Source organism: Sarcophilus harrisii, chromosome 3, assembly GCF_902635505.1.
Source record: "Sarcophilus harrisii chromosome 3, mSarHar1.11, whole genome shotgun sequence".
NCBI classification, from domain to species: Eukaryota; Metazoa; Chordata; class Mammalia; order Dasyuromorphia; family Dasyuridae; genus Sarcophilus; species Sarcophilus harrisii.
This window is the reverse complement of record NC_045428.1, coordinates 275,927,640-275,955,231: the sequence shown is the minus strand read 5'-3', so window position 1 is coordinate 275,955,231 and position 27,592 is coordinate 275,927,640. Positions and strand designations below refer to the sequence as shown.

Sequence of the window (27,592 nt, the reverse complement as noted above, 5' to 3'; positions counted from 1 at the left end):
TAGCAAAATAATTAAAACTGGCCTTTAAAAAAATTGTTTAAAAAATCAATTGTTTTCAAAAATAATTTTAAAAAAATAATAACTTGAGACCAACTTACTGGTGTGATGCCACTTAGCAATTCCCACAGCCACTTTAAGTCATGAGGTTTGAAGACCGCAAGAATAGCAACAGACTCAGGATCACTGTCCTCTGGGTTTGTGAAAACAGATTCTGGATAAAAAATCCGGAAAGTAGTTTTTGTCCCAACATCCTCTTCGTGTCCTCTAACAGGCCCATCATTTATTCTGCAGGGGAAATTCAATGTCTTTGAGAACCTATTCTTGACCTTTACCACAACATGAAGTGATTTCAAAGTGACAGAACCTTTAAAAAACTACAGGTAAGGACAGCTAGATGGTGCAGTGGATAGAGCACCAGCCCTGAAGTCAGTAGGACCTGAGTTCAAATTTAGCCTCAGACACTTAATACTTTCTACCTGTGTGACCCTGGGCAAGTCACTTAATCCAAATGGCCTCAGCAAAAAATAAATAAATAAAAGAAGGGAAAAAAAAATTACAGGCAAACTGTTCTTGATCTCCCCCCACTTTTGAAGCAAAAAACAACCTTTCATTTCTTGAATAATGTCCTGGGAAGCCCCTTAATTGTTTTCCACAGGCAAATAATTGTCTCTGTGACCCCCAAAGCCAATTTAACCTGCAGAATGTGACTAATGATTGATACCTCCTTATATAAGGCTGGGATGTACATTTTGTTTCAGACATTTAATTTTCAAGTTGTTACTGAGCCTACTTCTTGAGGACCAAACCCTAAATATAGAAAATTTTATCTGAAATGTTCAAGTAGGGTTTGAATATTTTCATTTCTCTAAAAAGCAGAGTGATCTAAAGGGCCAGGAGAGATTACTAACTCATTTGCTTGGAAGGTGATATGACAAAAGAACACTGGCTGTGGGGTCAGATCAGATCTCAACTTTATGACTTATGTAATTCTATGGTTAGGACTCAGTTTTCTTGGTCAGTCAGTCAAAAAACATTGATTAAGCACCCACTATGTGCCAGGCAGTGTCCTAAGGGTTAAAGATGCAAAGAAAGATAAAAGATAGTCCCTGTCTAATTGAGGAAACAACAGGTAAACAACTGTGTAAAAACAGGTTTGTTGTTTTTTGATCTTTTTTTCAGTCATGTTCAACTCTTTGTAACCCCATTTGGGGTTTTCTCGGCAAAGATACTGGGGCAGTTTGCCATTTCCTTTCCCAGCTCATTTTACAGATGAGGAAATTGAGGCAAACAGGGTTAAGTGACTTGCCTGGGATCATACAGCTACTATGTGTCTTTTCTAGATTTGAATTCAGATCTTCCAGATTATGTCTGGCACTCTATCCACTGCACTACTATCTGTTTCCTTCTTCCCTTCTCTCCCCTGAAATTTTAAAAAAAGAAACAAAAAACCTATATAGAGAAGGAAGACATTAAAATTAAGGAAGAGCAGGAAAAGCTTGTAGAATTTAAGATTTTAGTTGGGACTTGAAAGAAGATGAAGGGGAAGGACATTCCACGTATGGAGAAACAACCAGAGAAAATGCTTGGAGTGCTATAATGGATGTTATAAAACAAGGTGTTGGGCTAGCTCACCTATGAAGTCCTCCTGGGCTTTAGCTCTATAATCCATGGTTTCTTTCTTTAGGATTTGTAGAAAATCATAACCAAAAAAAAAGGTTATACTTGAAAGGGCTTTAAAAAGGTCATCCAGTTCCTCTTTCCCACTCCCTATTTTATAGAATGGGGAAATGACTTACTAATAGAGCCCTTATCAACCATCCCATGGTCTACCATACTTCCCTTTCCATCTTAAAACACTCATACATACCCTACAAGAATACATAATCTATGTGGCTGCATGGATTGAACGAGTGTTTGATTCCTTTTGGATTTGTTTTCAGAGGATGTGAAACAACTGTCTATGACCATAGCACATCATAAACCAGTCCCTTTGTTAGTTAATTCTAATTTATTCTATATATAGGAGTCCCCCACACACACTTTTTTTTTTTGATGGGGAGGGGAAAACCAGCTTAGGTGGGACAGTGGATATAATATTGGATGTGGAGTCAGAAAGACCTGACTCACAACCTCTGAAAACAAATTCAAAAGGAGCCAAACACTAGTTCAATGCAACAGGTGTATTGTTTCACTTAGGTACTAAATTTTGATAAATCTGGAGTCACTAAATTTACATTTGGAAACCCTTAAATCTTGGAAACTCTGACCCAGTTATTTTAGCCAATGCTTCCAACATCATATGTAAATTGAATGTGTTTAATTGGGAAGAACTTACTTATGAAATGTATTTAGATAGAATAAACCTTAATTGACTCAAATGCTTAGTAAATTAGTATTTCCAATTAATTTGACTATGATTTTATGAGGATCTTTTTCTATCCTTGTTGCTGAAAAACTTTACATAGCCTAAAAATCTGAAACACCTAATAGCCAAAAAGCAGTTTGCTTCAAGCAACACCAGCAACAACAATTAAAAAAAAAAATCCTGCTATTTCATCAATCCTCAAATTATACATTATAGCATTTTGCCAAATGAATATTCCTAATGAAACCTGACATTTTAAAGATAAAGAAATATAAATATTGCAAAAAAAAAAAAAGTCTAAATTAAATACTTTAACACCTACATGGGAATGGGGCTATTGAATCATGTTATTTAAAATTTCTTTTCCACATGATTTGTTATACCCATGGAAAGAGTTTTACTGTACAAAAATGAATAACAAATAAGAATAATTTAGTGAAGGTGGAAGATAACTTACATTTTAGAAATTACCAAAACTAAGAATTACAGCACATTTTTGGGGGAACAATGAATGGGAACCGGTTAGTATTTAAAATGTAAAGATCACTTTATGGGAATATGCAAGTGATGAACTGTACTTTTTCTTAAGCAGTTATGAAACAGAACAGGAAAAAAAAGTATTTACCTTATTATTACATCATAGGAGTCGATTTTTTCTCCCAGTGTCTTATTCTTTAAAACTGCACCATTACCAACAACAATACATTTTTTACAGGGCAATCTAGATATAATAGAAAGCAACAGATTAGCTACCTAAAGATTCCTTTATTGAATTATGCATAGCCTATGCAAGGAATTATTCATTTAAAAAAAAAAACAACAAATTTTCAATAATAATACATTTAGAAATAGGAAACTGATGTCGTCTGGGACATGCCCCAGGAAAGATGTTAGCAGGAGGTGGTTACCCAAAGAACAAATATATTCTATGTTGATGGAGAAGACAAAGACGTATTTGTTTTAGAAACTATGTGAATAAAACACATCTACATCCACACATCCATATACATACACACTACCCATTATTCAGAGCATTTCATGGCCTTATGATGAATATAGGTCTAAGATGAGATGCGGATCTAGCTGCATAAATATTGGCTCTTAGCATTACTCAATCTAGGTTTGTTGTTCAGTCATGTCCAACTCTTGGTGACCCCATTTGGTGTTTTCTTGGCAGAGATTGGAGTGGGTTACCATTTTTTTCTCCAGTTCATTTTGCAGATGAGAAAACTGAGACAAATAGAGTTAAGTGACGTGCCCAGGGTCTCACTGATAAGAAGTATCTAAGATTTGAAGCCAGGAAGATGGGTCTCCCTGATTCCAGGGCTAGCACTCTATCCCACTTGCCCTCAATCTAGGTTAGTTTCCATGATACTAAATGGAATCTTTTACAGAAGTAAAAATAGTGGCTATGTGATACTCCTGAGTATCACTTAGAGTCAATTCATCAACTATACTTTCATTCATCACCTAGGAAGTCATCAGAAAGTTGGAATTACATTATCTCTCTCACAAGGAGGAGGCTCATAGCACTGGGCTCTGGAATCAAGCAAAGGTCAGCTGCTGTCATTACAGAGGAATTACTGGACTTGGCTCTCAGTGGGAAAGACTAGTCACAAATTTGTGACCTAAGGTTTGAAAGAAACTAATAAAATATGCATATATGTGTGTGTGATACAGATGTTTCTGTGAATTACGTTTGCTCGTCAATTACAGACATTTATTGTGAAGCAAAGAACCAGGATTAGAAGCCCAGATGTGAAGGCTATAGAAATTTTAGAATTCTAGTTGACCTCTCTTAATTTACAAATAAGGAAATCATGCCTCAGAAGGGTTAAGTGACAAGCTTACACAGAGATGGGGGAAGAGAAAAGGAGAGAAGAGGAAAGGGTAGGGGGGAAAAAAGAGGGAAGAGGAGAAAAGGGAAAGGAGAAGAGGGGAAATGAGACAGAAGAGAAGGAAACAGGTAAAAGAGAAGAGAAGAGGAGAGGGGAGGGGAGGGGAGGGAGAAGAATCAAAGACAGGAAACATTCATGACAAGTCCTTTGACTTTAGTTCCATCACTCATTCCATTCAACTATGCTATTTTTTCTTGAAACAGGACATTATTTAAGGTTTTGAATATCTATATATACTTCTGACAATGAAAATAGTCCACAGAAAGAATTTTCTTTTGCAAAGTTAGATTCAGAAATTTTTTGTTTCTATTCCCAACACCCAAAAGACTTGGAGGTGTTTTACACACACACACACACACACACACACACACACACACACACACCTATGTGTATGTGTCTATATATAATTATACTTGTTGGATTATATACATCTATATGTATGTATATAATCTCACAAATATAATAAATCTTTCAAATGACCTTTAAAATAACGATCAGTTTCTAAATCTGGCCTAACTTGCAGAAGCTACAAAACCAAAATAAACAGCTTTATTTTGCAGGAAAAGGCAAACAGTTGTAAACACTTTGACAGTGGCTTGAGTTCCTGAGTTCAGATCTGCCTTCAGACACTTACTAGCTGTGTCACCAGGAACAAAACCTGTTTCCCTCAGTTTCCTCATCTATAAAATGAGCTGGAGAAGGAAATGGCAAATCATTCCTCTACCTTTGCCAAGAAAACCCCATATGGGTTCAGTCACATAGAATCATAACAACTTAAAAAGTCTGGGGAGAAAAAAAGAAATTTGATGAATATCATAAATCCTTAACCTCTCAGATATTAAAAAAAAAAAGTTTAGTTTCAAAAATGCCTATACTCTAGACTCTTATATTTAACTGTTATTTGCTATACACTCAAATGGAATGAACAGGACTTTGATGTAGAAGTCTTGAGTCTTGAATTCCTGCCTCTGTTACTTATTAGGAGAAGAATAGTACTTCTTCTAGAAATTAATCAAATAAGCATTTATTTTATAATGTGATTGGGGGAGAGGGGGAATAAGCAATTTTTTTTTAATCTCCCAGGTGATAAAAATTGTTTCTACCAACATAAGCTAGTTCCTCCTCTGAAATTTATTCATGGAGATGTATCAGGTGGGCTTTGAGATTTCAAACAACTTATTTTCAAGGTCATGTAGCCAGTATATGACAGAGGCAACATGAGATCCACATCTTCCTGGTTCAAGGACAGCTATACTATGTAACTTCTCCAAGCAAACCATTATGGACCAGGTGTTATGCTAAAAACACCAGAAATACACGCAAAAAAAGTGAGAGTTCTTGCCCACAGGGACCTTACTTTCTGTTAGGTGATACAACATGAACATAAGATACATAGCATTAGATACAAGATAACTCTGGGCTGCAGAAAAAGGTATCTGATTACTGTGATAAAGGAAAGCATGAAGCAGAAGGCAATTAGTCCCCACTGAATGGAACAGTAATAGCAAAAATCCCCAAAGCAGAAAGTGAGGATGACTCACATTCCAGGAATCAGAGAGAACTTGTGTAAGATAAGGGGCTAAGAAGAATGTAATGTAGGAACTGCAGCCTGATGGCTGATTTGGCAGGGCAGTAAGATGCTGGAAGGAAAAGATATGCACTAAGGCTGGAAGGATGGGATGGAATCTGGTTGCTAACAATTGTAAATGTCAAATAGAGGAGTTTATATTTAATCCCTTTAAATTTGAGGAGGAAGGGTTATAGAGGAGACTTGGGCTTCAGGAAAATGGTTGGATAGATTAAAATAGGGAGAGACTAAAGGCAAGGAGAACTCAATTCAAGTCAATAAACATTTATTAAATACCTACTAAAGAGGCACTTGGCTAAGCACTAGAAATAATAATAAGCAAAAGACAGTCCCTGCCCTCAAAGAGTTTACAATCTAACAGGAGAGACAACATGAAAATAAATCTATACAAAGCAAGCAATCACAAGATAAATAGGAAATAATTAAAGAGGGAAAGCACTGAAATTAAGAAGGTTTAGGGAAGGCTTTCTATAGAAAGGGGGATTTTGGTTGGGATTTAAAGGATGGGGAGGTTAGAATTCAGAGCAGAGAAGGGGAGAGCATTCCACAGGCACAGGAGATGGCCAGAGAGAATGCCCTGAGACCAGATGGAACATCTTGTTCATGGAAGAGCCAAGAGTTACCACTAGATGGAAGAGAATGTGATGGGGAGGAAAATACAAGATGGCTGAAAAGGTAGAAAGAAGGAGGCTAGGTTAGGAAGGACACCAAATGCCAAACAGGATTTTGTATCAGATTAGGAAGACAATATGACGCCACTAACGTTTATCAAGTGGCTGGGTGATAACGACTAAAACTGCATTTTAGGAGAAATCACTTTAATAATTAAAATAGAGGATGGATTGGAGAGGGAAGAGACTTGAGGGAGCCAGACTGACCAGCAGGTGACTGCAGTAATCGAGGCCTGAAGTGATGTGGGCCTGCACTAGAGTAGGGACAGTGTCAGAGGAGAGAAGGGGGTGTATTCAAGATATGTTGAAATCAACAGGCTTACCTACCACCTCTCAGATGGGCTAAGATCACCAAAAAAGATGCTAACTGTTGGAGGGGATGAGGGAAAACTGGGACACTAATGCACTCTTTATGGAGTTGTAAAATGACCCAGACATTCTGGAGAGCAATCTGGAACTGTGCCCAAAGAGCTATCAAACTCTATATATCCTTTGATCCAGCAGTGCCATTATTGGATCTGTATCCCAAGAAAATCATAAAGGGAAAAGGACCCACATGTGCAAAAATGTTTACAGCAGCTCTTTTTATGATGGCAAAGCACTGGAAAAGGAGTGGATGCCTATCAGTTGGGGAACAGCTAAACAAGTTGTGGTGCATGGAGGTAATGGAATATTATTGTTCTAAAAAAGAAAAATAATGAACAAGCTTATTATAAATAGACCTGGAAAGACTTGCACAAAGTGACATTCAGTGAAACAAGCAGAACATGCACAGTAACAGCAAAAATGTGTGATGATCAACTATGAAAGACTTTGTTCTTCTCAGTGGTACAATGATCCACAAAACAATCTAAATAGACTTTGGAAGAAAATGCCATCTGCATTCAGAAAAAGATATAAGGAGACTGAATGTAAATCAACCCATGTTGTAATCACTTCTTTTTTCTGTTTTTTTGTTTTGTTTTGTTTTAATCTCTCCCATGGTTTTCCCTTTTGTTTTGATTTTTCTCTCCCAACATGATTCATAAAGCAATGTATGTTAAAAATAATTTTTTTAAAAAAAGAAAGAGAAATCAACAGGTTTTGACAACAACTTAGATGTGGGAGGAGATGGCGAGGAGTCAAAGATAACTACTAGGTTACGAGCCTGAGGGATTGGGAGGATGGTGTTGTCTACTGCAGGAATAGAGAGGGCAAGAGCGGGGTGGTTTAAAGGAACAGACAATATGTTCTGTTTTGGGCACATTGCATTTAAGATAAATACTTTAATCCAGATTGAAATTTTTAAGGGGTAGTTGGAGATGTGAGAGACCAGATCAGCAAAGCATATGGACTAGGAAAGATAGATTTGAAAATCATGGCCATAGAGATGGTTAATTAAACCCATATAAATTGATTAACCATCAAGGGTCCAATTCAGAACCCTGAGGGATACCTATGGTTAGAGTGCATGATCTAGAGGCCATCCCAATAAAGGAGCAAGTAAAAAGGGGGAAAAAAAACCCCAAAAGCAGGAAGAGAGACTAATTTCTTGAAAACCTAAAGAGAACAGAGTATAGGGGAGAGATCAGTGGATAGTGTCAAAGCTGCAACACACGTTTAGGTGCTAGGGTAATGAGTGGTGGGAATCCTACAAGAATCTTTTCTTACTTAGAACGATTTCAGAAAGGAATGGGCAACTTTATTACATTGTCAGAATCAGTATTGGGAGGAGGATCTGAGGTCATCTGGTCTAACTCTGTCTCTGCATCTTTCCGGTAATTGCTTCTCTATCTGACCTCTGGGTCTCAACAGACAAGTCTAACAGAGTGACAGCACCATTCATTACCCTTGCACTTACACATGTGCTGCTGAACAAAGGTGGAGAAAATCACCCAACCATTCTGACTAGGTCCCCTTCTGTTATATAGCCTCGACTGGGCCCTCATCATGGCGAGACAGTCCTAGTGCACCTCCATTACCGACTCACTATCCCATTCCCTACTGAGGCTCTCCCAGACCTTCTCAATTCTCTTTAAAACTCCCAAGGCTTCTCACTCTAAGTTGAAAACCTTTCCCCATGTTCTATAGGGGGGAAAAAAAGAAGCTATTTGCTCTTGAGCAACTTCTTCTCTCACCTTTTTTTTGACAAAGTGAAGCATATTTATAGCAAAGCAATATAATGTAAGTTCCTTAGAGTAAGAACTATCTTGCTTGCTTTAATTTATAAATTTTACAGTTATACAATTGAGTTAGATTTTCAAAGTTGCATCATAAATATCAATCTTTCAAATCTAGGTATTTGTAAGCAAAAAAGAATCCTCTTTATAATTGGTGCATTAAATATTTTAGGGGCAGCTAAATGGCACAGTGGATAGAATGCCAGCCTTGAAGTCAGGAGAACCTGAGTTCAAATTTGACCTCAGATACTTAGCACTTCTTAGCTGTACGACCCTGGGCCAGTCACTTAACCCCAATTGTCTCAGCAAAAATAAATAAATGGATAGATAAATGAATAAATAAAAAGATGTTTTTAAGTGAATATTAGTGTTGAAATAATGATGATGATGATGATGATAAAAGCATTGCTCTTAAAGTTATTTAGGCTGGACAGCAGGGCCAAAATGAAGCTGGCTTGGGCAAGAACTACTGATACCCTATTTGGTGGTGAAAAGGGAAAGTGAGGACATAGCTTCCATTACCTTCCTGGCCTTGCATGGTAAGGGATGTGGCAAGATTCCAGAACTTCCAGAACTATAATTGGAATGAATGAGAAAAAGGAAAAGAAAAGAACAGGGGTAGAGGGTTGGGGGGGGGAGGAGTGGAATATCTTGGACAAGGTGAGAAAAAGGCAGATCTAGTGTATTGAAATGAATAAATAAAATATGGGAACATTTAGGAACATTTGGGTCATAGTTTTTTATTAGGACTAGAGGGACTTTGGGATTTCAAAAGAAAATGTAACAAATAATGCATGAGATAAAAAAATATACTCTCAGTATCTTTGTAGTCTGTTCACAAGAAAGTTTAAATCTTAAAGAAAACTTTAAATCTTAAAAAAGAAGAATTTGCTCTTTGAGTTAGAGCATGAAAAAGAGAAAGGGGGAAGCAAATAGCAAAGGGGACGTGTATCTTTCTGTGTAGAGCATTGTGGTCAGGTATAGGTATTTGCAAGTTCGTATTTGGGAATCTACAAGTGCCAACTATGAGTTGCCCACAGAATATTGGACAAAGCTGCACCAGATGTTGTTTTATGTCCTCTAATTTCCCCATAGGCTATAACTGCAGAAATGAGTAATGGTCCCTACTAAAAACAAAATCAGTTCAATAAAGGATGGATTCAGACAAACTGCCAAAGACAAAAGGAAGAACAGGGAATACCTAAGAATGGCCCAAATAACTATTATAAAAAGTGGAGATGTTTGAGGAAAATCAAAGATACCTAGATACCTATTCTAGAAGACCACAAGAAAAAGATTTTTTTAAATCTAAGGCACTGTAACTCTAAATGACTCAATAAGAGAATAATGTGAACAAGATATTTAAACTTCAAGAGATTATTCAAAGTAGGTGAGGACAGGTTGAGCATAAAACATTTCTGTAAAAGGTTAGAAAAACCAATGTTTTCAGCTGGACAGGACAACAGGACCTGTGATTTGATTGGTGTAAGGAAATCTCAAATGAGGAAACACTTTCTCTCATATGACTAGCATTGTCAGCCATTATTTTAGTATTTATAATATTATTTTAAAATCATACTTCCGTAAATTGTATCACTACCCAGTAGACTTTAAACCTCAATCCGTTACCTGTCACATCCAGTTTCTACTGATTTCAACTTTCATAAAAGCAGTAGCAACCATAGCAGCAGCAGCTAACATATAAGCGCTATGTACCAGGTACTGTGCCCATGGCTTTACAATTAGTATCTCATTTGATCCTCACAACAGCTAAAGTGAACTAAAGTTTTCATCACTTGACATATGAGGAAACTGAGGCAAAAAGAAAATTAAGTAACTTTCCCAGCATCACATAGCTAATAAATGTCTGAGACTATTAGATTTAAATACAGGTCTTTCTGATTCTAAGCCTGACAGTCAATCCACTAAATTATGTAGCTGCCCACAGTATCTCTCATGTCCAAATCCTTTCTCCTCATACTAGCATTCAACTATTTTGTGCTTTCATTACCTCTTATTCAGATAATAACAATAATTTCCTACTGGATCTCCTTAACTGATAGTCTCTCCCCTCCCCAGTTCTTTTACAAAGCAACCAAATCCGGTCCTTAATGTATTGTAGTTGTTTTATTAATTTAAAAAAAAAAATTCAGGGCTTCCATATCACTTTTAGAATAAAACCAAACTCACTAGCCTGAAAATTAAGACCTTACTTAATCCAGTTCCAGACTATTTTTCAAATTTATTTCATATCATTTCTTTTCATCCTATACACTTCAAACAGAACTAATGACTTGCAACATTTTGTCCTGATTCTCTGCTGAAATACAATCCTATCCTCATTTTTGTTTGATAAAAATCCTCTTTTTGTCAAGGTCTACATCAGGTACCACATTCTCAATGTGCTGTTTTCCCAGATTCCCATCTCAAAGGTGAAAATATGAATTTCTATCTATTTCCCCACTGCCTTGCACACAGCAGGCCCTATATAAAAGTTTACTGAATGAAAATAAAGCAAGATTCTAATGGACACTTAATGTTCTACTTTAAAAAGGAAAATACCCAACAAGAAACTCTTAAGTTGAGATTTTTCACTTTAAAGATGAACTGAAGTCTAAAGGATAGAGGACATTTTTTTTTCCACTGTAATGGTAATGACAATAATAGTAAAAATAAATATTAAATCCTTTAAAATAAAATAGCCAGAAAGCTATCTAGCTAACCAGGCTACTGGTTAGATATTCTGTGTCCTCATCTTTTACTGAAGTTCTTGCATGTTTTTTCACACACCTCTGGTATATTCTTACCAGCAATGTACAGGGATTGAGTGCTGGAGATGCATCTTATCTATTCGACCCAGAAGGATTAGTCACAAAGGGAGTCCTTCCTTGCAACCCAGAATCTCCATCCCTTCCTCCTGCCTATTGTCCCCTGAAGTCTTAACCTCCTGAAAAACAAATTGAGAGAAATCATAGAAAATATCTTCAAACTTTTTTTCAAAAGACCACTTGAAAAATTTCCAGTCCTATTCAAAAGATCCCCAACAAAGACTTCTTCAGCACAACCACTGGAAGAATTTGCCTTTCTTCTCTACTCTCCTCTCTCAACCAGCTAAAGAAAACATCTAGTGTCAAAGAATCTCAACAACACCATAGTGCTTTGAGTGGGCTCTAAATACCTTGTGTACAAGTCTGCTGCTACCAAAAAAAAAAAAATATATTCCAATGAAAGTCATTTTTGTTCTTGTCAGTGAAATGATTCATATTTTATATTACATATACCTCATTAACATTAGCCTATCAACAAAAAGGTTTTTTCCTGCCTTTTTTGCAACAAATCTTTCCCTATAGTTTTGACTTCCATAGTAGATCTGTGGTATAGTTATCTAGATATGATGCTAGATAAACCTCTTGAGGGTAGGGGCTATATTTTATTTATTTTTACATTCCTCCCTTTCCCATAGATGACGTGCAACTTTATATATAGTGCTTCTTAATATTTTTTGAATCAATGAAAAGTCTTCAACATGAGTTATCTCTTCTTGTAAAAGAAATCTCAAGAAGGCTCTTATCTTACTATTTAGCACACCTAGAAATACATGACATGAAGTACAGATTGGAAGATATGTAGGGGGAAGAAAAGAGAAAGAATTGATTCTGATCCTTAAAAGGGAGTAAAGTACATTTTCTCATGGAAGAATAATAGAACCATTTACTAAGTACCCAGTTTTGTTCAAAGTTAACTATGCTAATGTATGTCAGGCTATTGGACTTGCCTAATAAAGTCCTACTAAACATAATCCCAAACTTAGTAAGCTTTTAATGGTAAATGACCAAGACCACCAAGTCTAAATCTTTAATTTTATAGGACATAATAATGGGGGAGAGTACTACTCCCTAAATGATCTAATTTAAAAGGAACAAAGTTATTGGGGCTATTAAATTAGTGTTCTCTAAGGGACCACATAATCAGGTTGTAAATATTTTGAGTAATCAGACAAAAAAAAACATATAGTAATTTGTCATTCTCTACTATGTTTGCCACAATCCCTATCTTCTAATGCCTGCCATGCACTTCTAGTGAAAGATCTAGAGTTTGTAAAGGAATCTCTGAAAAAGGAAATCAAGAGCTACAATAAACAATGACAACAACTACAGTCCAAAGTTAAGTTTGGACATAACTTGAAGTTACCAAGAAAAACTTTTAAAAAATCATGTTATTGGGATAGTTAGGTGGTGCAGTGGACAGAGCACCAGCCCTGAAGTCAGAAAGACTTGAGTTCAAATGTGATCTCAGGCACTTAACACTTCCTAGCTGTGTGATCCTAAACAAGTCACTTAACCCCAATTGCCTCAGCAAAAAAAAAAAAATAAAAAAATCATGTCAATAAGAGGAGAATTTTCAACATCTTTCTAGCTATTTCACACTCCTGTGAATGCACCAGATGGGAAAATCCTAAGTGATACTTGGAGAAGAATTTGCAACTTTAAAATTAGCTTCTTGGGTATTGATTAAAATTTAAAACCTTCTAAATCATCAAGCTAACTTTCTTGATTTCAAATAAATGTTCAAATGTGAAAAGGAGACAGCTGTAATACAGTGGAAATAATAATAATAACTGGGTATGAGATTTCAAAAGTGGCTCTTCTCCTGCTCTTAAGCAAATTCAGTTTTCTCATCTGAAAAATGTAACTTTTAATGTCCCTTCCAGGGCTAGCATCTATGATTTGGAATTAATTTTTTGACAAAATTCATTTGCTTCAGTTTGGGAGGAGCATATTTCCTGTGGCAACTCATTTGAGGTAGTTAAGCTTCCTTCTCTTCCAAAGTCACAGGGTGCCCTGCCCCATGCCCAACCAGTTATCTCAAGAGGAATGTGCTCCTGGAAGCAAGAAAGAGAGAAAGTATGGTGTAAAAAAAAAACAAAAAACAAAAAAAAAAACAAACCTAAATCCATGCCTAGAATGAAAAAAAAGTATACATTTATTTGAATTCCAAAGATGGTACATTATTTGACATAGTACTAAAATCTGAATAACTGAACCTCAACTTAGTTTCTAAATAAATAAGGCAGTGAAAGAACTAATTAGAACAAAAAGGCTAAGCTACCATTATTTTGTTAGTGAAGACTAAGGCAGCCAAAAATGGAAAAGAAACAAATGTCTTTCTTAAAATAACTGGGTAAAAAAAAAAAAAAATACACTGACAATCAAACCCTTGGGCCAGGTTATACATAGTACTTCCTCATTTTCACTTGCTTCTGAAGTAAACAATTTTAAAAAAAAGTTTCTTGCTTCATCTAGCACACAGGAACCCTGTCCTTTTGGCGGAACACTCCAGAAACAACTTCAAGTGGCTTATTCTTAGCTAGGGATAAAATCCTAGGCCCAATGGTATAGGGACTGAAGGTGGAATAGGCATATATACACAACCGATGTTCCAGTTCCTGTGTATTTAATGGGGCCAGGAGTAGGCAAGGAGATAATATAAGAAAAGTAATTCTGATGGTGAAAGAAAACTTAGTGTTTGGTAAGTGGTGGTGGTTCTAGTATAACTATTACTACTATAACCATCACTACTACTAGTTTGCTGCTGCTGCTGCTACTACTATCACCACCACTGCTGCCACTCCCACCACTCTTTACTGCTGCTGCCAGTCCCATCCCTGCCACTGTCACGACTATGGCTGCTGCTGGTCCCATCCCCGCCACTGTCACGACCATGGCTGCTGCCGGTCCCATCCCTGCCACTGTCACAACTACCACTATCCCACCACCACTACCACAACCAATTTTATGAATTTTAAACTACACTAAAACTTTTGGAATGTTCTATTGAAATTGGGAAATTCTATAGAAATGCAGTAAGTGGTGGTGGTGGTACTTTTACTATTACTATTATTACCACTGCTGCTGCTGCTACTAGGCAGTTGCCATTCCATGTTTTTCATGGTTCATTTCATTTGAAGCTCACAACAATTCTGGGAGATAGGTGCCATATTATTAATCTCATTTTACAGGTGAGGAGATAGAGTTTGAGAGAAGTTAAGCAACTTACCTCAGGGGCCATATGATTAAAAAGTATCTGTACCTAGTTATATTAAGTGATATCATATAAACAATGGACTCTGTGTTAGGAAGACTTGAGTTTGAAATTCTGTCTTGGATACTTATTAGCTATATGACTGTAAGTTGTTTAACTTCTCAGTTTCCTCACCTGTAAAATGAGGCTTAATAATATGGCACCTACCTTCCAGGATTGTTGTGAGCTTCAAATGAAATGAACCATGAAAAACACTAAATGGCAACTGCTTAGTAGTAGTAGTAGTAGTAATGGTAGTAACAGTAGTAGTAAGAGTGGTAGTGGTGGTAGTGATGGTGGTAGTAATAGTAGTAATAATAGCAGGAGTGATAATAGTAGCACCATCATCACCATCACTACTTACTGAATTTCTATGGAATTTCCCAGTTTCTATAGAATATCTCAAAAGTGTTAGTGCAGTTTAAAATAATAAAATCTTAAAGCTGTACTAAGGCTCAAATCCAAACTCATCTAAAACTTCTAAATTCACCAATTACAGATATGAATACTATCACGTATTCATCCATAAATACAATTAAAATGTCATCTTACATCTTAGCTAATCAATCAGACAGAAACAACAGGTAATGAACTCACTGGTCAGATTCAGGGAACAGGTCACAGCTCTGAAGTCTTGAGAGAGCAAGATGGAAATCTGGCACTTTAAAAAAAAGGAAAAAACGGGGTAAAAATGAATAGGTTACAGATTCAAATACTGTTTTTGTTTGTGTATCAAGATATATTCTCCCCAGTATTTTCACCTAGTATCATATACATATGCTTTATTCAATAGTGAGAAGACAGTGAGCTGGTTCATGGTCAGAATGCTGCATGTTAACCATACCATTTGTAATATCTAATAAATTCATTTTTTCTAATTTTTATCTTGAGCAACAATACAAGTGACAAAGATTGATAACAATTTAATGATTCTGATACAGATTCTGTCTGAAAATAGCAATCAATATTCATGGAGTTTTAGCTACTATCTAGGTCCACTGACAATTTTTCTATAGATGTTAAACTTAGAAACAAAGACATTTACTCCTCAATGTAACAGAACATAATAAAATTAAACTCAGAAAAGAAATGGATATTTAAATCTTACTACCTTTCTGTAAATTTTTACTACTGGAAACTAAGGGAGTGGTTATCAGTTGAAGAATTAAATTGATCAGGTATATGGATATAACTAAATAATACTGGTATATAATAAATAATGAAAAGAATGGATGCAGAGAAACTTAGCAAGCCTTAAATATGAATTGAAGGCAAAGTACAGTGTGCAGAATCAGGAGAATTTATACAAAAGCAACAACACTGTCAATCACTCAGTCAATAAACATCTATTAAACACTTGCTACTGCAAGGAACTGTTCTAAGCGTTAAAAAAAAAAAAAAAAAATACCAGAAATAAAAAAAAACAGTTTTTGCTCTCAAGAAGCTCACAATCTAATCAGGAAGTCAGCAAACTACATACCTGGCTAATAGGAAATAATTAACAGGGAAAACAGTAGAATTTGGAAAGATTGGGATAAATTTTTTGGAGAAGATGGGATTTTAGATGGGACTTAAAGGAAAAGCAGGAGGTAGAGATACAGAGGTTAGGATGAGGTACAGCCAGAGAAAATACCCTGAGGGGAGAGATAGGATGTCTTGTTCCAGGAATGGCAAGAAGGTTAAGTGTGTTAAGTGTATGGTGTCACTGGATTGAAGAAGATGTGGTGAGGATTAAGTTGTAAAAATTACCTGGAAAGGCAGAAGGGGGGAAAGGTTATGAAGAACTTTGAATTCCAGAAGATTTTTGCTTTTGATTCTCTCTTTTTTTATGTGTGTGTGTGTCTGTGTACGTGTGTGTGTGTGTGTGTGTTGTGTATAAATTTATAATTTTATCTTGCTGCACAAGACAATCAGATCAAAAAGGAAAAAAAATGAGAAGAAAACAAAAAGAAAGCAAACAACAAAAAGTGGGAGAATGTTATGTTGTGATCCACACTCAGTTCCCACAGTCCTCTCTCTGGGTGAAGATGGTTCTTTCCTCACAAGATCATTGGAACTGGCCTCAATCATCTCATTGTTGGAAAGAATCACATCCATCAGAATTGACTTTTGATTCTCAAAAGAAGCAATAGGGAGCCATTGAAGTTTATTGAGTAAAAGAGTGACCTATTAGACCTGTGCTTTAGGTCTGGTAGCTAAATGAGGGATGGGTTGGAAAAGGCAGAAACTTGAGGCAGACCACCAGCAAGCTACTCCAGTAGTCCAAACTTACCTTGATGAGGGCTCTACCAGGATAGAAGCTACCAGGAGAGAAGGGAGCATTTCAGACCGATGTTATAAAGTTGAAGTCTCCCAGCTTTGGCAACAGATTGAATATGGGGGTGAGGATGAGGAATTGAGGTTGACATTTTGGCTACCAGTCTCGGGGACTGGAGACAGCATTGCCCTCAATAATCATAGGGAAGTTAGGAAGTGGAAGGCTTAGTGGAAAAGGCAATAAATTCACTTTATAATTTCAGACAACTTTGAAAGATTTGAGATCTCTGATTAATGCAATGACTTATCATGATTTTAGGAAGCCAATGATGAAGCATGCTACTGAAAGAGTAGCTAGGTATTCAAAAGATCAGAATGAGACATTTTTTTTTTGGATGTGGACAGTCAAAGAATCTGTTTACTTAACTATGTTATACAAGGATTTTGTTTTTCTTTTTTCCTAATTGAAATAAAGAAGATAATAGGGAAGAAAGGAGACAATTTTGTTGTTAATTGAAAAAAAATATCAAAAAATAGAAATGAATCTGTTTCAACGCAAAGAAATATGAACTTCCTTTTCAAAAAGTGTATAACCTCCTTTCTATACTGTATGTATACATGTATATATAAAATAAAAATAAAAAATATATATAACTTTATATGTTATTTTCCCAGTAAATTGGGAATCATTAGTTTTATGTAAATGTATACTATATTCAAGAAATATATACACACATAATGGGATGCAAATAGTTGTGAAAATGCAGTATCTGAGAAATATAAACATACAATATAGAACAGTTTGAAAATACAATATCTATATTTTCCAAATACCTGAATCATAATTAACTAACTTTTTTTTTTTATTTTGGGGGGGAGGGCTAGAGGGAAGGGAGTCAAAGAGACATAATCATCTTGATTTTTCCTCATAGGTATAAACAGTCCCAAAATTTTTAATAAATGATATTAATTTTTAAGTAAAAGCATAGTATTAACATAATATTAATAGTTTTTCTTTCTTATCGAATCTAACATGGTAGAACCAATACTATCCCTTTCTGAACTTCTTTTGCTCTCTTCCTTTGACTGAATAAGACTGAATAAGAAGAAAATTACTGACCTGATTTCTTTACTCCATAGGGTAGTGCAATCTTATCACTTTCATGAAGAGTAGCTATTGTTTTTAAATCACTTGTACACATGAAAGGATATATTCCACGAAAACTAAGGAAGTGAAAAAAAGTTCGATTTTATTAAATATGACATTAACCTAATTAAGTCAACATATAACATCTAAATTATAATACTTTGCTATGCTTGAGTCAACAAATCAAATCATTTCTTAAGTTTTTATATGGGCCAGGTACTGTGCTTGAACTTTATTATATACTGTGCCACTTTGATGACTTTGATGGTAACTTTTTTTCAAGAATGAATCTGGAACTAGTTGGACGTATGTTTCTGAAATTTATTATTTTGCCATCTGTGGAAAACTGTTTATTAAACAAACCAATAGTGTAAATATGGAATATATATATTTCAGCCAAGGATAGACTAGAAAATGTTTAATAAAAGGATCTCTGGGAAAAAAAATTATTGTTATTATTTTAAGCTATTTAAGCTTAATAAATTTAAAGCTCCAATGATAAAAGTTAATTTTAGATACTAAATTAACATTGAAAATATTACTATTATCAATAATAAACTATTTTAAATTTTAAATAATATTAAAGTATTAAAATTAAAGCTTTTATTAAAAATATAATAGTTTAAACAGCACTAAGGCTTTGGGGACAATCTGTATATGAACTTTGTTATATATTTTGTACAAATGCCTGCATATATATTCAAATATACATACATATATGTATGCATATATACATTTATGTTAAGCTGTTAGTTAATTCCTACCAAATCCATGAGAAAGTATGTAATTAATCAAAAAAATTCTGAGTGTGAGTCACATAGAATGCATTCTGATCATGATATTATTGTAAAGGTAAAAATATCAAATTAGAACAAAGAATAAAGGTAATACCATATGGCCTATGATTAAATCATCTCCTATATGGCCTATTACAACAATTATTCACCATGAAATATAGAGAAATGGATATATAAAAATATATTAACATGAATCATTGACATTTTTAAAAGAGGTTTAATGGATATAAAGCAACTAATACGATGAGGCCAAAATAGTTCCAAAATTATACTTTTACAAAATAGGAAAAATATGGCAGCCCAGAGTAACTGATGCAAATTAAGAACTCCTCTACAAAAATGTTAACATATGAAAAAGATTAGATGCATCACTGCCTCAAAAATAGTGAGAAATACTGAAAGAGAAATCCAAGAAAATATATAAGATCAAATGAAATTATATCTTATCAAGAATATTAAAGAATGAATGAGGCCAACACAGAACAGAACAGCTCTGATATTATTTTCTAAGAAACTATTGGCTTTATCCAGTAATGAAGAACTACAACATTTAGCCCTAAAAGATAAGGAAGAGTTGGACTAGGGAAACCATTCAACACCACAGTAATAAAAGATTATGCTACAACCACTGATGCCCAAGTTGATCAGTTCTAATGAAGACCTACAACATCTTCTAGAAATTGCACAAAAAAAATCCCAAAAATGTCACATTCATCATATGAAACTGGAATGCTTAAATAGGAAATAAAAAGATAATAATACAAGATTCTTTGATTAATATATCACAGATTTCATCCCATAACCTTTTCATTACCAGTATTTCATTACCAGGTGAAAAGATGGGGAGATGTATAATAAAATGTCAATGAAAGCAGAATTATGAGTTTCTCTAGATACTTCTTTCTACAGATAACATTGTTGAATTCATCAAGCTCATACTAACTAAGCCTTCTTAGTGAGGATTAAAACTAAAAGTGTTTGGCTTATAATCATGCACACTGAAAACAAAACAAAAAACAAAAAGAATGCATTTGGGAAGGAAGGCCAAATTTTGTGACCAACTGATGCTGTCAGAGTAAAATATTATATAAGGGTAGGCTTTTTTACATGTTGGTGGTGTTTTCCTGAATGCTTTGCCACTCTATTTTTATCTTTTGCAATATAGCATCCTATATAGACTCTCTTGAAAGGGAAAAAGGAATACACACTGGGAAATATAGGTGATGAAAATTATGTCTATTTTGGGCCAGGCACTGAAGATAAGAGAATAAACTGAATTGTATTTGGGAAATTATATAATACCTTCAAAGATCCCATCTTAACCCTTGAAACAAAAATCTATATACTAATGTCAATATCCTTTAAATGACATATTACCACAAATTATTAACTATTACAAAATTAAAAAACAAAATGACTTGGCCATGGAGCTGTAGGGTGGACAAAATTAGGTTCCAGAATATCTCCAATGATATCTCTTAAGAAGTGAGGGAAGAAAGGGACACAGATAATAAATGTCTAAAGTCAGCTCTGAATCAGATACTGGTTCCACACCCAGTACTCTATCTACTGTGCCACCTAGCTTCTTATAAGACATCCTTTAATAAATGTATAAGCAGAAAAGAAAATAGACTAGTCATGCATCAAGAGTGAAGAATAGCCAATTTGGCTATCTGAGTACGATGTCTGTGTGATAATAAAAGATCCAGATTGGGGTTTCTTGGCCTGGAACCTGTGAATTTTTTTTTAAACTACTTTAATATCAATTTGAATATGTCATTTATTTGATAATCCTATGCAAACAGAAGAGATCCACAGGCTCCATCAGATTGAGCCTGGAGTACATGATATTAAAGGATATTAAAAAAAAAAATCCCTAAATTAGAAGAAGATCCCTCAGCCTGATGGGTGGACCACATAAGGAAGATTTATGGCAAAAGCAAAAATGAGAGTGAAAAGCTGAGAGAGGATTGTAATATACAATGTTTGGATGGAGGACTCACATTACATTGATGAGAACACAGATAGGAATAAGAAATAAACATAATACAAAGGACAATGGACCAGCAGTCAGCCTGCCTCTGTTGCTCACAACTTACATGAGCTTCATCAAATCACTTCCTCTTCCTCAGACTCAACTATCTCACACATAAAATGAAAGGAGGATTTATTTGAAATAGCTTCCCATCCACAGCTATGATCCTATAACGTGTAAAATCTATTTCAATTTTTTTTTTATCAATTATTAAAACTGATGAAGGAAAAAAAAGCTCCAGGAATCAAAATCTTGAAAATTAGGGGGGAAAAACTCTGAGTTTGCTTAGTCCAAGTGCTGCCTAAAATCTGAATCTTTTCTACAAGGTCTATGGCAAGTAGCCAAACAGCCTCTGCCTGAAGCCCTGGAGGCAGTATATTCCATACATTAACAATACAGAGACATATATATTCTTAAGTCTAAAAAATTATTTGATCAGGATTTAAAATGCCATTAAGATCATAGGATTAAAGAATTAGAGTGAGGTATATAATACATTATACACTAATAAATTATTATAGTAAAGATCCAAGCTTTGGAGGTAATCAACTCATTAAAAGTTGCTAAGAAAATTGGAAAGACAAAAACCTCATATTGTATACCACAATAAGATCAAAATGGGTACATTTAGATATAGTTATATCATAAGCAGAGGAGAAAAACATGGAAAATTTTATCCATCATATCTATGTATAAGGGAAAAGTTTATGACCAAATAAGAGATAAAGAAGATCATAGGAAGTAAAATTATCTAATTTTGATTACATGAAATTGAAATGTTTTTGCTCAAACAAAATCAATGCAACCAAGATTAGAAGGAATATATAAGAAACTGGGGGAAAAACTTTAATAGCAAGTTTCTCTGATAAAGGCCCCAATTCTCAAATATAAAGTCAACTCCATCAAATTTACAAAAATAAGAGCCATTCCTTAATTGCTAAATGGTCAAAGGATATAAACAGGAAGTTTTCAAAAGAAGAAATAGAAACTATCTTTATTCGTATGAAAAAATGTTCTAAATCATTATTGATTAGAAAAATGCAAACCAATTCAACTGTGAGGTACCACCTCATATCTATCAGATTGGCTAACATGACAGAAAAGTGAATGACAAATGCTAGAGGAGATGTAAAAAAATTGGGACATTAATGTACTACTGATAATGTCATAAACTGGTTCAAACCAAATTTGGAACAATTTGGGGAAAACCACTATATCTGTATCTCAAGAAATCAAAGAAAATGGAAAAGTGATGTGGCTGATGTAGACACCAAATGAAGGCAGGGATCTAATGTTGAGGTTTAATCATGGGGTGAATTCACAATGGCCATTCTATTTGACAGAAGGTAGGTTTATTTAGGGAATAGGTGGGATACAATAGACATCAGAAATGGTAAATATGAAATAGAGTTGGGAGAGTATAGAAAGGGGTTTTAATAATTAATGATGGAAAGGACAAGTTTCCTAGTGGAACTTGCCATTTACCAAGAAAAAGTAAACATCCTTGAACTTGGAGCATGCCCTAAACTGGCAGGCTAAATCCTGAAAGGGACTTAGTGTTATGCCAAGGTTCCCTTTTAATGTTGTGACCCAATTTCTACAATTGTCCTATTTCGTAATTCTGCCTTAGATTATAACCGTTCCCTCTTAATGTTTGAGATAAAGGTTTTATAGACATTCCTTAATGTTTGACAAGGTAAAGGTTTATCCATTTCAGATGTCATTATAATATCAGTAATGTCATCGTTCTTGTTATTCCATAAAAAGCTCGCTGTCCCAATACTCGAGGCTAGACTCTTTGAGATGATAGTCTCCTCTGGTCCTGGGATCAACATGGATCCATTGGTCCCAGTATTTCTCTCCATTTAATAAATTATTGAATTGGTCTCTAATCTCTGTCTTGCTCGGTTTCTTTGGCATTACACTTAGCACCCCAAAAGAATTAATTAGCTATAAGTGTTGTGCCACAGTTCCCTTTTATTGTCATGCCTCAGTTTCCCTAATTGTCTTGACCATTTCCCTAAATTGTTCTGCCTCAGTTTCCCTAAATTATTCTGCCTCAATTGCCTTACTTGCAACCTCCCTCTCCTCCAGTTCAAGTTCATTAGGACTGATATAACTCAGGGTTAGTTACTCTAAAGTTATAAATTGTAAATGTGTAAACTCAAGATAAGACAGAATTCAGACTGACTCCTAACTCCTCCTAAGTCATCAAGAATTTATGGTCCTAACCCCCCATGCTGTCATTGTTCTTGATCCCAATTTATCAGAATGTCCCGTGCCTCCCCCCATCCTGTGAGAACCAGATTGATAGTCCGTTCCTGCTCTCAGTGCCCGTGCAAATATATTTCATGGGAAGCACCCATTAGCTGCTGAATGCTTTGGACATCAGCCCTGGGGGCAGCATGCCCCCAGAACAATCTCTCCCTCTCAAATAAAATATTAAAAACTCTCTACTGTCTATCTTGTCTCAGTTTCTCCAGCATTACAAGAGAAGGGGGAAGGGAGAGGTCAGGAGACACCTCACAAGGCATGGGGGAGGGACAAGGGGAAATCACAAGACAGAGGGCCTTGGCAGACTGACCCATACTAGGGCAGCAAGTGTGGCACGGGCCATAAGGAGATTGTATAGGGAAAATTTAACCTCAGAGACATGACTGGGGTTTCTGACAGGGCATGGCAAGGTAAGACTGCCTAAGACCCCTAGAGGGGATTTCTGACTAGATGACCTACTCAGAGGATGGAACCATGGAGCTAAATTTATCTCTATCAGTACCTTCTCCCTGCCTACCTCAAGGATCAATTTTTATCAATTCTTCAGTTTCTCTCTGTCCGACAAACCGTTCATGACCTCATCAAAACGACTTATATGTACAAAAATATTTATAGCAGCTCTTTTTGCAGTGGCAAAGAATTGGAGTAGGTGAACAATTTGTGACATATGATTATGATGGGATATTATTGGTCTATAAGAAATGATGAGCAGAATAGAGATTTGTATAGCTATTTTATATACCTATATACCTGGGATTGCATAAAAATTTCTTGGGCAAAAAGAGGTCACAACAGGAAAAATGCTTAAGAAGCCCTGATATATATTACTAAATATGACTGCTAAGCTCCTTTGTTTTCTTTAGGTTTTTCTTTTCTGAGTGGGAGGATTCACTGGAAAGTAAAACATTTTTTAAAAATATCAATAAAATATAAAAAAAAACTTATTTTTAAAAATCTGAAAATAGGGTTGAATAAGAAATATGGATAATTGACCTTTAAATGAAGGAGAAAACACAAAACTGAAGTTTTAAAATCACTTTATACTAAATTTTTCATCACTTCCTTTTTTGGATTCACTATAAAGATATTGAGAGATAAGGAGAATAAACAAAGGACTACTGTTTTTGATGAATTCATTGTATTTCCTTATACCTTTAGACAGAGTAATTCATATTTGTGCTAAGTGTAAGTTTTTACATAATGAAAATTAAGGTAAATGTCTAAGCTTGAAAGGTAATCTCTGGAAGCAAAAAAGGGTAGGGGCAAATTAGGGAATACCAGAACATCAAAGAGAAAAAAAAAATTTTAAGAGAAGTTGTCAAATGGTTGACCTTTTCACCAACAAATCCTGTCCAACCTCATTCAGGCAAACCCACACAAATTTCAGAGTTGTGAATCTTAATACACATTCATATGTGTATCTAATCTAAATACATTCATAGAACTAAAGCTAAGAAACAAGATATTCAGGCTTTTCCTAGTGTATGTCTAGTTGACAGTGTTACAATGTGACTATTATATGCATTTGCCTTAAAACAAAGGAATACCAAAAAAAATATGGTTTTGAGACAAAACCATGACAACATCCCATATTTCCCTTTTGATTTTTACCTCAGTAGAGACTCAAAAGCAGGCTTCAGTGAACAAGAAAGCATTGGTGACCTTTTCATTTCCATAACTCGTAGCCTATGAAACAAAAACAGGAATAATTGATTAATTATAGTCCTGCTAAAAGAAAAACAAATGCTTCTATAACCTCAGTAACTTCTCTTAGAATTATTATATTCATTTCAGACCTATGATTTCATTGTTGTAAGGATCTCTCAATATAGTATAGCAATAAAGCAAATAAGCAATAATAACTGCTTCATATTAGTGAGGATTAATTAGAAAATATTTAACAAAATCAATAAAAATAAAATAGAAAGAGGATATTATGGCCAAATCAATATATGGCCAGCAAGGATTGTTATGCACTAGGCCCCTATTTCTGAGTTTGACAACACTAGCCTGAAGCACACCAAGAAATCAAGTAATTTATCCAGGTTCACATAGGCCATTTTATATAAAAGGACAGCTTACTTGAATCTTAAGGCCAGCTCTCTGCTACACCTTGTTCTGTTGCTTATGGTATATCACATATCCTCTATGTTACCTAAGGATTTGTGGCATCTATATTTTGTTTCTATAATCTGAGGAAATTGGGTTGGGTAATTAATCAACTAGGGGAATTAAGCTAAGGAAAAAAAAACTGATTTCAATTAAATTCAGTAAATACTTATCAAGTGCCTACTATGTGACAAGAATTGAGCTAAGCATTGTGGGGCTAGAAAAAGAGTCAGAGGTCAGTCCCTGCCCTCACGGAATTTACCATCCAATGTGAAGAGACAACAGGCAAGCAAAATATATACAAAATAAGCTATTATAGAAAATAAATGGGAAATAATTAAGAGGGAAAGCACTTGAATTAAGAGGAGTTAGGTAAGACTTCCTGTAAGTGGGATTTTAGTTCCCAGAAAGAACTTTCAAAAAAAAGAAAATGTGTTTCTTCTGAGTAAACTGGAGCTTGATTAATTTTTTTTTTTTTAAGAATGATCAAATCTTAAGATGGAAAGTAATGTGAGTGGACTATCTTCCCCTCTCCTGAAAAAGCCCGAATCCCAAGGGGATGTAGGGGAGCCAAACCTTTCCATTTGGTTCTCTGAACCCCAAACCTGTCACTAGACCTTATCATTTAACTCCCTACCAAACAGAAACCCTAATCTCATTTTGGTTCCCTACATCTAGACCTTATCACTAGTGTCTATATAACTCTCATTTTGTCTGTAAACTCTTCTCTCAAATAAACCTTCCTTTTGGCAAAGAGAATGGCTATTGTGAATTTGTATTTCACACTAGGTATTGCTACCTCAATCTCAACAGAAAGGATTGCAATTCATTAATTCAATGATCTCTGTCCCTATCCTTGCTGGAAAGTCTCCAAGATCTGCATTCCACTTCAACCTTCATCAATGGGAGTGGGCCAGTCTCATCAAGGCTTCCTGCTTTATAAGACAGTTACCCTAAAAGAACTGTAAGCTTGCCATCTACTGTAAAGGTGTAAAAATGTGAGCTCAATGACAGTAGGAACTGTCTTCTCTATTTATATCCCTAGCATTTAGCAGAGTGCTTGTACATAATACTTTTAAAAAAAAGGATCCCCCTACTTCATTCATCCCTATTAGAGGTATATGAGTCCCTGAGAAATGGTCATTTAGTATCTGCATACAGACATGCAATGATAGGAAACTTACTATCTTACAAGGTCATCTAGTTTGAATATTCATTGCTAGGAAGATTTTCCTTTTATTCATTTGAACCAAAATTCACTTCTGCAAAGTCTAATCCAGAAATGATATGGACAGTTGTTTGTACAACAGATTGAGAAAATAAAAAAATGACTTAGAGAGAAAGAACTGCTGGCCAGTTGTCTCTGGTTTCTTGTGTATGCTTAGAGAGCTGATAATTGGGAATTTGACAGCTTTGAAGAATGGAAAACAGCTAAGGTTATATTTCAAAAAGAAAAAGAAAAGAATAAAAAGTAGTCATAGGATTAAGGAAGGATGAGGTAAGAAAAAAGCAGGTGTTGAAAACCAAGACTGGTTTTTTTATTTACTTGTTTAGGTTCTGAATTACATGCATAGGATGGTAAAAGGTGTAGAGACCATGCCATGTTGAATTCTATTGAATTAACATTCATTAGGCTTATTATGGACTATGTTAGGGAATATAAGACAATGATGATAAAAATTAAATAGTTTCTTTCTTCAAGGGGTTTGACATTCTATTGAGGGAACATATAACATGTGCAAATAAGCATAATGCAAGGGACATTAAAGAGCACTAAAAATTGGAGCCAGAAGTCCTGGAAGGCTTCATGGAGAAAGGGGCACCTGAGCCTGACCTGAAGAAAGACAAGAATTCTTAGATTCCCCAAAGATGGGAAAGACAGGAAATTCATGACAGGCCTAGGGAGAAACATGTACAAAGGAAGAAGTAGAGATGGAGCCTGTGTCTTTAGAAACTATAGTTATCTAGTTTGGCTGAAAGATGAAGCTCCTAGGAGTGAGCAGTTAGTGGAAAACAGGGATAGAGAAGGCGGGCTTCATCCTGTCAGCCATGACGAGTTATTGAAGGATTCTGAGCAAGGTATTATTAACATGGTCAGATTCAGGCCTTAGGAGGATTAGTTTGGCAGCCATGTAAGGATATAATGGAGAAAGGAGAGAATGGAAGATGGAGAAACAATTTAGAAGCCTTTTATAGTCATACAGTAGAAGAT

At 35.2% G+C, this 27,592-nt stretch overlaps 1 protein-coding gene across 6 annotated transcripts in view; it reads right to left on the bottom strand.

Moving 5' to 3' along the window:
* The window catches only part of ST3GAL6 (ST3 beta-galactoside alpha-2,3-sialyltransferase 6), a 112,029-nt gene that overhangs the window by 7,508 nt on the left and 76,929 nt on the right, over nt 1-27,592 (bottom strand). For 5 of the 6 annotated variants that reach the window (XM_031959549.1, XM_031959551.1, XM_031959545.1 and 2 more), the window contains 5 exons: nt 24,883-24,957; nt 18,139-18,242; nt 15,360-15,423; nt 2,991-3,086; nt 99-285 (listed from right to left, as the gene is read on the bottom strand). In XM_031959549.1, coding sequence (XP_031815409.1) covers nt 99-285; nt 2,991-3,086; nt 15,360-15,423; nt 18,139-18,242; nt 24,883-24,957 — 526 coding nt within the window. The remainder of the gene's footprint in view (nt 1-98; nt 286-2,990; nt 3,087-15,359; nt 15,424-18,138; nt 18,243-24,882; nt 24,958-27,592) is intronic. The other variant, XM_031959550.1, reaches the window with a different exon arrangement.